The sequence below is a fragment of the Natator depressus genome, chromosome 1 (assembly GCF_965152275.1).
Source record: "Natator depressus isolate rNatDep1 chromosome 1, rNatDep2.hap1, whole genome shotgun sequence".
Classification (NCBI taxonomy): domain Eukaryota; kingdom Metazoa; phylum Chordata; order Testudines; family Cheloniidae; genus Natator; species Natator depressus.
The window spans coordinates 67,758,301-67,771,486 of record NC_134234.1 but is presented as its reverse complement, the minus strand read 5'-3'; the positions used below and the strand labels follow the sequence as shown (position 1 = coordinate 67,771,486).

General features: G+C 42.7%; 1 protein-coding gene across 1 annotated transcript in view; it reads left to right on the top strand.

Moving 5' to 3' along the window:
• Window positions 1–13,186, top strand: part of DIAPH3 (diaphanous related formin 3) — a 541,978-nt gene that overhangs the window by 39,232 nt on the left and 489,560 nt on the right. Inside the window, exon 2 of the mRNA XM_074961715.1 lies at window positions 1,182–1,355. Coding sequence (XP_074817816.1) covers window positions 1,350–1,355 — 6 coding nt within the window. The 5' untranslated portion in view covers window positions 1,182–1,349. The remainder of the gene's footprint in view (window positions 1–1,181; window positions 1,356–13,186) is intronic.

Below are 13,186 nucleotides of genomic sequence, written 5' to 3'. Positions count from 1 at the left end.
ACAACTGTTGTAAGTCTTTGTGCTTGTGCACCATAACTACCCAGGAGAAGGGCTGGGCCTCAAATACTTTGTGTGTGTGTGTGGGGCAAACAACTAATTTTTACTTCACTTATTTTTTTAAAAATACCCCTTTTTCTAGCTACTGTGATTGTGAAGGTAATCTTCCAAATGTGAACTAAGTATAACCAAATAGAGTGCTATTTTCTTCAGTATACTGAAGACCATTGTAGTGGCTCTGCTTCCTCTTCTTGCTTTCCAAGGCAGCAACATATAGAAAACTTACCAATTGCCTGGCTAGTTACTTGCTCCTATTCAGAGCTCTGAGCAGCTGTGAAACTGCCAAGACCTACATAGGTTTCATTTGACTGGTGCTTGTTCTGCTATAACAGATAAAGGCATTGGATATTCAGGGGAGGGGGACCTTACAGCGACACTTACCCTCTTGAAGCAACCAGGAGGCTGCTGGAAAAAATGGATAGTAGCAGAGACCTCCCATGTATCCGATGGCTGAAGGGACAAGTACTTTTTTCTGTAGCAGCAGCATCTGAGCAGCCTTAAATTTTAATCTGGCAGCCCCTAACCAGAGGCTGATATGGAGGAGTGACCTCCTGTTGGAGTGCAGGGCCAGTGGCCTGGTAAGAATCTTAGCAGTCTCCTTCCCAGTGGGGAGTGGTGGTGGTGATGAGCTTTCATCTAGTGCATTGACTTTGCATGGATACACCCTCATTTTCTATCAGTTACTAGATAGTAGATTTTAAACTCAAGGTTACTCTTGGGAAGAGTTAACTTTATATTTTTTACTGGAATATATTGCTGAGGTTTGGTCAAATAATACTTGGGCATCCAAAATTAAAGGTCTGTGTTGTAAATAAATCTCTGAATTGATGTGCCTTATTCCCTTTGTCTCGGGTAATAAAAACCAAAAAAGATACCTATTGATGCCAACTTTTAAAGTAGACATTGTATTGGAGCAGCTGACATTTTTTTTAAATGTCTAAAGATGAGTAGAATAGGTCTCTCATCATAAAAATGTTTAAATCAAATTGTAAATGCGAGCTGTTGGTCAAACATGTCAGACAATTAGCTTTTTAAAAAAAGTATATGCGAAAACTATTTACTGTGGTTGAATATAATATGAATGACAGCTGGTGATATACGTTCACTGTTTTTTTTGTTTGCAGTTGGATAGATTTGCCAGCATAAGGATTCCAGGCAGTAGAAAAGAAAGACCTCCTTTATTGCAGCTGAAACAATCACATTCCTCTGATTGGTCATCGCCTCCTGCAGATGTGGTTGAGTTCATCCCCAAACCTTTGTCAGAGCGAGAAATTCTAGCACTTTTTGAAAAAATGATGGTAAGAATCCCATCTCACTGTTTAATACTTAGTGCTAAATTTTAGATGTTTCTAATTTAGATAATTATGCCATGACTGATGTGTGTTCACTTGAAGCTCATTGTCAATGTGTGAATGAAAGTCTTTTTTTTTTTTTTTTTTTTGGGTCCCTAATTGAGTGAAGAATATGTATCAAGATGTGAAGGCAAACAGGGAATCATCATCAAGTGGTGGTGTTTCTTGTGGGATCTTAGCCCCGTGTTCTTTTTTTAATCCGTGATCTGGAAGAAGACACACAATCACAATTTACCAATTTTCAGATGACAGTTTTTGGGAATAGTAAATGATGGAAAACTACAGCTCACTTTTATAATGCAATCTGAATTGCTTGTAAACCAGGTACAAGCAAACAGTACCCTCACTTGGCTTTCAGTACTTCTAAATGCATCCTACCCCAGGATCCTTGGTGGTAGCTGCTGTTTAAATGATCTAGATAGTAAGGGCCACCAAAATGAACGCCACAAGCTGAAAGGACTATCTACTGGGAGGAAAAAACTTATTCTTCAGCTAGCTTGGAAATGTTTACTGCTAATTGCCAGGCCCTTTTTAATTAAATATAGTTATTTAAATGGGATTATGTATCAAGTTGTATAGAAAAGCTTTCTCAGGATATCTGGGAGGAAACTGAGGTCCATTTATAACAGAAAGGTCAGTTTGTGGCTCATACTTCTTTGCAGGTTGTGTTAGATGCTTCAGACACTGCAAAGAGCTCTAGGGTCACAGGTGTTGCCATGAGCAGGGCTTCTCGGTTACAGTCTTCATGGGTACTGGAAGAAGTACGGATCACAACTGCGGGCCTCTTATTTGAAGGTTGGGACTTGTTTAATTCCAATACAGATCAAGACCATCATTCCATAAAATTTGTGAGCCAGTTTTTTATCTGTGGGGTGCTACATGCCACAGGTACCAAGGAGGTACCTCAGACTTTATTGAGAGAGATGCTCCCTTCCCATTACTACTCTCAGCACAGGCCTTCTGAACCACAAAGAGAAAAGAGGTTCTAGCAAAGGAGGCCAAAGAATTTTGGTTGGGGGGACTCTATCCTGGGAAGTAGAGACTCTATAGAAGACTTTGTTGTCATGATGCATGATGAGCTGTGACCAAAGGGGCTAGTGTGGTCCTCTGATGTATAAACAGGGGAAGATTGAATGGAAGTAGAAAGGCTATGTTACCTCTATATTTGACTCGGGTCTAACCACTGCTGGAATACCATGTACAGTTCTGGTGTCCGCAATTCAGGAGCAAGAAGAATGATTAAAGGATTGTAAAACATGCCTTACAGTGATAGATTAAAGGAGTTCAATCTATTAAGTTTTACAAATGGAAGATTAGTAGACTTGCTAGATCTGTAAGTGGCTTTCTATAAGTTGGCTGTAGGGTAAATAAGAGTTCTCTTGAAATTTACCTAGCTTTTTAAAAAAAGGAATAAAAGTAAAGTTCAAGCCAATTCAGTTACGTGTAGCACTAATGCTCTCCATCATGTGGTGTTGGGGCCTGAACCTTCAGCACTGCACAGACCCTTCTGCCACTTGAGCTACAGGATTAACATCAGTTTGTAGTAGGCGGATTATAGAAGTGTAGGACTGGAAGGGACCTCAATAGGTCATGTAGTCAAGTCCCCTGCACTCAAGTCAGGACTCAGTAATAACTAGACCGTTCCTGACGGGGTGTTTGTCTAACCTTCTTCTTAAAAACCTCCAATGATGGAGATTCTATAGCCTTCCTAGGCGATCTGTTACAGTGCTTAACCAACCTGACAGTTAGGAAGTTTTTCCTAATATTCAACCTAAACCTGCCCTTCTGGAATATAAGCCCATTGCTGCTTGTCCTATCCTCAGAGGTTAAGGAGAACAATTTTTCACCACCCTCCATTGTGACATCAGCTTTCAAGTACATAAAAGATTATCATGTGTCCCCCCCCTTAATCTTTCTCCAGACTAAACAAACTCCGTTTTTTCAATTTTCCCTGATAGATCATGTTTTCAAGACCTATAGTCATTTTTCTTGCTTCCCTCTACATTTTTTACAGTTTGTCCACATCTTTCCTGAAATGTGGCACCCAGAACTGGACACAATACTCCAGCGAGGCCTTATCAGCATGGAGTAGAGTGGAAGAATTACTACTTGTGTCTGGCTTACAACATTCCTGCTAATATTTCCAGAATGAAGTTGACTTTTTTGCAACCGTGTTCTACTGTTGACTCTTATTTAGCTTGTGGTCCACTATAACCCTCGGATCTCTTTCTGTAATACTCCTTCATAGGCAGTCATTCCCCATTTTGTATGTGTGAAACTGATTGTTCCTTCCTAAGTGGAGTATTTTTGCATTTGTCCGTACTGAATTGCAACCTATTTCCTTCAGACCATGTATCCAGTTTGTCCAGATCATTTTGAGTTTTAATCATACCCTCCAAAGCACTTGCAACCCCTCCTAGGTTGGTATCATTGGCAAACTTTATGCCATTATCTAAATCTAAATCATTACAGTACTGGACCCAGGATTGATCCCTGTGGGACCCTAATCAATATGTGCTTCCAACTTGATTTTGAACCATTGGAATAGTTTTCCAACCAGGTATGCACCCACCTTATAGAGCCTAGATGGAGCTACTATTTCCCTAATTTGTTTGAGAAGGACATGTGACACCATATCAAAAGCCTTACTTAAAGTAGAGATATATCACATCTACCACTTCCCCCCCATCCACAGTGCTGATTATCCCATCAAAGAAAGCTATTTGATTGGTTTGACATGATTTGTTCTTGAAAAATCCACGATGATTGTTACTTATCGCCTTATTGTTCTAGGTGTTTGCAAATCGATTGCTTGATTATTTGCTCCATTATTTTTCCGGGTACAGAAGTTAAGCTGACTGATCTCTAATTCCCCGTATTGTCCTTCTTCCCTTTTTTAATAGATTGGCACTATATTTGCCTTCTTTCATTTTCTGTGAGTTTTCAAAGATAATCACTAATGGCTCAGATATCTCCTCAGTCAGCTCCTTTAGTATGCTAGGATGTACTTCATCAGGCCCTGGTGTCTTGAAGACATCTAACTGTCTAATTTTTAACTTGTTGTTAACGTATTTTAGAGTCAGATCCTACCTTGTTTTCACTGGCGTTCACAATGTTAGACGTCCAATTGCTACTAACGCTTTTGATGAAAACTGAATCAAAGTCATTCAACACTTGCCATTTCCACATTTTGTTGTCTTTCCCCCATTATTGACTAAGGGGCCTACACTATTCTTCATCTTCCTTTTGCTTTTAATGTATTTTGTAGAATGTTTTCTTGTTACTCTTTGTCTCTAGCTAGTTTAATTTCATTTTATGTCTTGGCTTGTGGTGTTCGTTTTGTAATTTGACCTAGTTTCCACATTTTGTAGGACTCTCTTGAGTTTCAGATCATTGAAGATCTCCTGGTTAAGCCAGGGCGGTCTCTTGCCATACTTCGAATGTTTACTATGTGTTGGGATAGTTGGGTCTTTTGCCCTTATTAATAGCTCTTTGGAAAAACTGCTTACTCTCCCTTTTTTTTCCCCCTTTGGACTAGGTTCCTATGGGATCTTACCTATCAACTCCCGAAGTTTTCTAAAGTCTGCCTTCTTGAAACCCATTATCTTTATTGTGCTGTTTTCCCTCCTACCATTCCTTAGAATCATGAACTCAATTATTTCATGATCACTTTCACCCAAGCTGCCTTCTACTTTCAAATTCTCAACCAGTTCCTCCGTATTTGTCAAAATTAAATCTAGAACAGTTTTTCTTCACTAATTACTTTCTCCACCTTCTGAAATCAAAAATTGTCTCCAAAGCATTGAATAATCTGTGCCCTGCTGTATTTTTCCCACAGATGTCTGGATAGTTGAAGTCACCGATCTCCACTAAATTGTGTGTTTTGGATGATTTTGTTGCTTTCTAAAAAACAAACAAAAACCTCTTATCCACCCTCCCCCCCCCCCCCCCCGTTTAGGTGGTCTGTAGTAAACCCATACCATGACATCACCCTTGTTTTTTACCCTTTTATCGTTACCCAGATATTTTCAATGAGTCTGTGTCCTATTGGCATCTCAACCTCAGTGTAAGTGTTTACATTTTTGGTATACAAGGGAGTACCTCCTCCCTTTTTTTCCCTGCTTGTCCTTCCTGAGCAAGCAGTATGCTTCTGTACCAATATTTGTCATGTGTTCATCCACCAAGTTTCTGTGGTGTCAGCTGTCATTTCTAGTTCTTCCTATTTATTCCCTATACTTCGTGCATTAGTATATAGACCTCTAAGATACTGATTTGATTTCCGCTCTGTTCTCTCATCTCTGCCTTGTCCATACTATAATTGCCAATGCTCCCCCCAGATTCTGACCCTTCTCCCAGGTATCCATGTTTTTGACTTATATGTGGGCTTCTGTTTCCTGACCTTGTTGAGCCTAGTTTAAAGCCCTCCTCACTAGATTAGCTAGTCCGATCCAGATTTTCTTTCTCGATAGGTGGATCCCATCTCTGCTCAGCTCTCCTGGAACAGCATCCCATGGTCAAAGAAATAGAAGCGCTGTTATCCAGCCCTTAGAGGATGCTTAACACAAGAACAGTAGGTTTTTCCTATGCATTAGTAGCCCCATTTCACAGGCAGCATAGTCAAGGACAAAAAGTTGTCTGATTCTTTGAGAGGCAGCGTCTCAAAGGGGATGTAATTTGGGATTGCCATATTGGAGAGTTGGGTTCTAGTCTCTGTGTAACCTCCCAGTGAAATTCTTGCTGATCTTAAACACAAAGAAGCTTACAAGAAGTGGAAGACTGGACAAATGACCAGAGAGGAGTATGAAAATATTGCTCAGGCATGCAGGAGTGAAATAAGGAAGGCCAAATCACACTTGGAGTTGCAGCTAGCAAGAGATGTTAAGAGTAACAAGAAGGGTTTCTTCAGGTATGTTAGCAACAAGAAGAAAGTCAAGGAAAGTGTAGGCCCCTTACTGAATGAAGGAGGCAACTTAGTGACAGAGGATGTGGAAAAAGCTAATGTACTCAATGCTTTTTTTGCCTCTGTCTTCACGAACAAGGTCAGCTCCCAGACTACTGCACTGGGCAGCACAGCATGGGGAGGAGGTGACCAGCCCTCTGTGGAGAAAGAAATGGTTCAGGACTATTTAGAAAAACTGGACGAGCACAAATCCATGGGACCGGATGCGTTGCATATGAGGGTGCTAAAGGAGTTGGCGGATGGGATTGCAAAGCCATTGGCCATTATCTTTGAAAACTCATGGCGATCGGGAGAAGTCCTGGAAGACTGGAAAAAGGCTAATGTAGTGCCCATCTTGAAAAAAGGGAAGGAGGGAGGATCCGGGGAACTACAGGCCAGTCAGCCTTACCTCAGTCCCTGGAAAAATCCTGGAGCAGGTCCTCAAGGAATCAATTCTGAAGCACTTAGAGGAGAGGAAAGTGATCAGGAACAGTCAGCATGGATTCACCAAGGGCAAGTCATGCCTGACTAACCTAATTGCCTTCTATGACGAGATAACTGGCTCTGTGGATGAGGGGAAAGCAGTGGACGTGTTATTCCTTGACTTTAGCAAAGCTTTTGACACGGTCTCCCACAGTATTCTTGCCAGCAAGTTAAAGTAGTATGGGCTGGATGAATGGACTATAAGGTGGATAGAAAGCTGGCTAGATCGTCAGGCTCAATGGGTAGTGATCAATGGCTCCATGTCTAGGTGGCAGCCAGTATCAAGTGGAGTGCTCCGAAGGGTCGGTCCTGAGGCCAGTTTGTTCAATATCTTCATTAATGATCTGAAGGATGGCGTGGACTGCACTCTCAGCAAGTTTGCAGATGACACTAAACTGGGAGGAGTGGTAGATACATTGGAGGGTAGGGATAAGATACAGAGGGCCCGAGACAAATTAGAGGATTGGGCCAAAAGAAATCTGATGAGGTTCAACAAGGACAAGTGCAGAGTCTTGCATTTAGGATAGAAGAATCCCATGAACTGATACAGACTAGGGACCGAATTGCTAGGCAGTAGTTCTGCAGAAAAGGACCTAGGGGTTACAGTGGACGAGAAGCTGGATATGAGTCAACAGTGTGCCCTTGTTGCCAAGAAGACTAACGGCATTTTGGGTTGTATAAGTAGGGGCGTTGCCAGCAGATCGAGGGACATGATCGTTCCCCTCTCTTCGGCATTGGTGAGGCCTCATCTGGAGTACTTTGTCCAGTTTTGGGCCCCACACTACAAGAAGGATGTGGAAAAATTGGAGAGAGTCTAGCGAAGGGCAACAAAAATGATTAGGGGGCTGGAGCACATGACTGATGAGGAGAGGCTGAGGGAACTGGGATTGTTCAGTCTGCGGAAGAGAAGAATGATGGGGGATTTGATAGCTGCTTTCAGCTACCTGAAAGGGGGTTCCAAAGAGGATGGATGTAGACTGTTCTCAATGGTAGCAGATGACAGAACGAGGAATAATGGTCTCAAGTTTCAGTGGGGGAGGTTTAGGTTGGATATTAGGAAAAACTTTTTCACTAGGAGGGTGGTGAAACACTGGAATGCGTTACCTAGGGGAGTGTTGGAATCTCCTTCCTTGGACATTTTCAAGGTCAGGCTTGACAAAGCCCTGTCTGGGATGATTTAGTTGGGGATTGGTCCTGCTTTGAGCAGGGGGTTGGACTAGATGACCTCCTGAGGTCCCTTCCAACCCTGTTATTCTATGACAGGGCCGTCCCTACCTGTAGGCAAAGTACGCAGCTGTGTAGGGTACCAGGAAATTTTGGGGCAGCAAATATCCTGGTTCCCTACACAGCTGTGTGCTGCTCCAGCCCCTGCCCTGCCTATTCTCCATTGGCCCTGCCCCAGCCCCACCCCTGCCCCGCCTCTTCGCACCCCTGCTCCGCCCCAGCCACGCCCACACTTCCCGGAGGACTGCAGCAGGGCCAGGCCTGCACTCTCGGGCGGTGAGAAGTGCAGTGACCTGGCCCCACTGCGCTGCTGGTGAGTGCTGGGGGGAAGTTCCCCCTCCCACTGCCCCCAAGCCAGCTCCAGCGCCACGGAGGCCTGGGGCCCACACCCTCTCCCTCATGGGGGGGGGGGGGGGTTGGGGCTGCTTAGGGCCCCAGAATAGCTAGGAACAGCCCTGCAGTGGGACCTGAGGCTTTGCTTGATAAGAGTTGCAGTTGGTACAGAATTACTTAATCAACTTAGTTCTCAGTGCCCTGGCTTTGAGAGTAGATAAATATCAGGTCAGGATAAGATGTCGTAGACAAGTATGACTGTTTCATGTCTAAGATTTTTTTTTTTTGGTTTTGTTTTGTTTAAATGGGCAAAAGTGGGCCTGCAAAGACTAGGGCAATTCCAGAAGTGCAAATAGGGAACATATTTTAGAAAGAATGTTTAGTATGTAGATTACAGTAACTTTCGTTATATAAAACTAAAACCTATTTCAACCACTAAGAGATGGTGGGCTCACTGAATTTTATAAGCAAGAAAGGTAAATCTAATTACATAAATGGGAAAAAGCTCTATATAAGGCCCTTCGAGCACTTGATCCCTGTTTTGGCTTGGAGTAAATTTTCCCTTGTGGGTCTGAGGACAGAATAGGCCCACTGGTCCTGCATGTTGTAAGAATGTGACTGGAGAAGGATGGGGTCCGCCAGGTTAGAAATTTGCCCAAGAAACACCATATGATGAGCAAGTCAACGATGTCCATAGCGAATTAATCACAGCCCAGGTTAATAATGACGGCACCATCCATCTCCCACCAGGGCAGACATGACAAGTATTCTACTGGTGTAACCCCAACAAAGAGGATCGGTGGAAGAGATAACATCACCATAGCCACATGGAATGTAAGGGCATTGAGACAAATAAGAAGGTTAAAAGAATTCGCATACGGAATGGAACGATACACTTGGTATCTCCTAGGAATCTCTGAGATCAGATGGAAGAACTTTATTGAGAACTTTTGGAAGAAGCCATGTGCTTCATTACAGGGTAGAGGAAAAACGTCAACGGCATAGGATTACTTGTGCGTAAAGATGTCAAGAATTCAGTGTTAGGATGCCGCCCAATGTCTAGGAGGCTTATTTCCATCTGTCTAAAGGCAGTACCATTTAATATCACAGGGGTACAAGTCTACACCCCTACAATAGACTATGACGAGTAAATTGAAGGTGTCATAAATATAAAGGGAAGGGTAAACCCCTTTAAAATCCCTCCTGGCCAGAGGAAAAATCCTCTCACCTGTAAAGGGTTAAGAAGCTAAAGGTAACCTCGCTGGCACCTGACCAAAATGACCAATGAGGAGACAAGATACTTTCAAAAGCTGGGAGGAGGGGGAGAAACAAAGGGTCTCGTCTGTCTATATGCTGTTTTTGCCGGGGATAGACCAGGAATGGAGTCTTAGAACTTTTAGTAAGTAATCTAGCTAGGTACGTGTTAGATTATGATTTCTTTAAATGGCTGAGAAAAGAATTGTGCTGAATAGAATAACTATTTCTGTCTGTGTATCTTTTTTGTAACTTAAGGTTTTGCCTAGAGGGGTTCTCTATGTTTTGAATCTAATTACCCTGTAAGGTATCTACCATCCTGATTTTACGGGGGGATTTCTTATTTCTAATTACTCCTATTTCTATTAAGTCTTCTTGTAAGAAAACTGAATGCTTTTTCATTGTTCTCAGATCCAAGGGTTGGGGTCTGTGGTCACCTATGCAAATTGGTGAGGCTTTTTATCCAACATTTCCCAGGAAAGGGAGGGTGCAAGTGTTGGGAGGATTGTTCATTGTTCTTAAGATCCAAGGGTCTGGGTCTGTAGTCACCTAGGCAAATTGGTGAGGCTTTTTACCAAACCTTGTCCAGAAAGTGGGGTGCAAGGTTTTGGGAAGTATTTTGGGGGGAAAGACGTGTCCAAACAGCTCTTCCCCAGTAACCAGTATTTGTTTGGTGGTGGTAGCGGCCAATCCAAGGACAAAGGGTGGAATATTTTGTACCTTGGGGAAGTTTTGACCTAAGCTGGTAAAGATAAGCTTAGGAGGTTTTTCATGCAGGTCCCCACATCTGTACCCTAGCGTTCAGAGTGGGGGAGGAACCTTGACAGAAGGTTTTTACAATCAGCTCCAAGACATGGATAAGGTACACAAGAAAGATATCCTGATTGTACAAGGAGATTGGAATGCTGAAGTGGGAACTGATGCACAGGCAGATTGGTGAGATTATTGTGGCCCTTTCTGAAATGTGGTAACCAATGAGAGAGGATTGAGACTTGTGGGGTTTGCCAGTTACAACAATCTGGTTCTTGCAAACACATTAGGAGCATATAAAGCATTCAGACGATCAACATGGCATTCACCTAATGGTCTATATAACAGCCAGATCGACTACATCATGGTGCAAAACAGATTTCATTTTGGGATTAGCAGAGCTAAAACAAGGAGATTCCCTGGTGCTGATATTGGAAGTGATCATGACCTTTGGTGCTAAATTTTTGGCTGCAGCTAAGGAAAATCATCAGGTCAAAGTTTACCAGAACCGTTTGACTCTGAAAGACTCAGAGACTGAAACATTGAAGAGTCATTCCAAGCAATGATGGGCGGAAAATGTGCCCCGCTGCTTGCTCTAGAGGAAGACCTAGAAACAATGACCAACAATTTCAATGCTTCAATGAATGAGGCAGCAATGGACATCCTTGGGAAATATCGTAAGAAGACAAAACCATGGGTCACAAGTGTATGATATTAGAAGAGAACTTAAAAGAGACAAGAACAGCACTGATAGAGCTGATAAATACAGAGCAATTGGCAGAAAGATCAAGAAAGGAATGAAGGTGGCCAAAGAGATATGGATTGAAAAACAATGCTCTAAAATTGAAGAGTGTATCAATAATAAAAATAGCCAACAAGGCTTCCAGGTTCGGAAAGATGGACCAAAGCTAACGCAATTCAAGACAAAGAAAGGAACAGTCTTAAAGAAGAAAGGGTCATCATCAATAGGTGGACAAACTACTGGTCTGATCTATACAACCACCAGACACATGGAGATCCGAGTGTCTTAGACAGCCCAGATTCACCAGAGGAGGATGACTTTCCAATACTGCGTGAAGAAGTGGACACAGCTGTGAAATCACTCAGGAACAGAAAGGCTACAGGTATTGACAATATCCCAGCTGAATTGATGAAATTCGGAGAAGAAATAGTAATAGATGTACTCAAAAAGATCTGGCAGATGGGTGAGTAGCACTCCACGTGAGCACAGTCACTAATCATCACTCTGCCAAAGAAAGGCAACCTGCAATTGTCTCAAAAATACCAGACCATAAGCTTAATCAGCCATCCTAGTGAAGTGATGTTGAAAGTCATATTGAACAGATTGAAGCCACAAACCGAGAATATCATTGCTTAAGAAGAAGCTGGTTTTTGTGCTGGAAGAAGTACCGCAGAACAGATTTTTCAACCTTTGTGTTCTATGTGTGAAGTACTTACAACACCAGCAGGACACCTACCACGTCTTTGTTGACTTCAAGAAGGCGTTTGACAGAGTATGGCACGAAGCTCTCTGGAAAACCATGAAGTACAATGTTGGTTGTAAGCTTATTCTTACCATTAAACAACTGTGTGCCAAGGCCAGCAGTGCAGTTCTTGTCAATGGTGCAACAGGAGAATGGTTTCGCACCACTGTTGGAGTCCGACAAGGCTGCCTTCTTTCGCCCACACTGTTGAACATTTACTTGGAGTGCTTAGTGACTGATGCCCTAGAAGATCACATGTGCACAGTCAGCATTGTGGGGTGAAGAATCTCAAATCTTTGGTTCGCTGACAACATTGATGGCCTGGCAGGCAGCAAAGATGAACTTGCCGACCGTGTGAAAAGTTCAGATGAAACCTCTGCAAAATATGATATGGAATCAGTGCAGAGAAAACCAAGCTGATGACAAACAAATGTGATGGGATCAGCTCACATATTACTGTCTGTGGACAAGAGCTGGAGACAGTAAAACAGTTTAAGTATTTGGGGGCAATCATCACTGATGAAGGATCCAAGGCAGAAATTTGGGCAAGAACTGCGCAAGCAACAGTGGCAAAACTAAAGCCAATTTGGAAGAATAAAAACATCTCTCTAGAATCCAAACTGAAACTTCTGCGTGCACTGGGTATCTCCATTTTTCTCTATGCGTGCAAGACATGAACCCTTACGGCAGAACTTCAACAGAAAATACAGGTAGCACAGATGAGATGCTTCCGTAAAATCCTCGGCATCTCCTACTTCGACCACCTCACTAATGAAGGGGTCCGCAACCTCATCACCCAATGTGCTGGGTCATATGATGACTGTGAAGAAGCGCAAGCTGAAGTGGTACGGCCATGTAAGAAGATCATCTGGCCTATCCAAGGTCCTCCTCCAAGGGACAGTACAAGAGCAGAAAAGAAGAGGTAGACAGAAGAAGAGATGGATTGACAATATAAGAGTGGACAGGAATGGACTTCATGGAGACTCAAGCACTGACAGACAATCATCAGGGGTGGAGACAATTGGTTGGTTGCTCATCAGTGATGGTGCCCCAATGACCAATGCGGTTATGGAAGTGGTGGTGGTGGTGATTGAAGAAATTTTCAACATATGTAACATGAAAAGAAAATGGTGTCTCTCCCCACCCCCAAAATAACAAGCCCTGTTAAACGGTTCCTGATACCATTTCCTTTAAATAATATCTTTTAGAGTCTGGAAAGTGTGTGGAATGAGAAGTTACTTTAACTATGTTCTGCATGGGAATATGGCTAAATATTTTAAACCTCAGTGATAGGACAAAAATGAGATTAC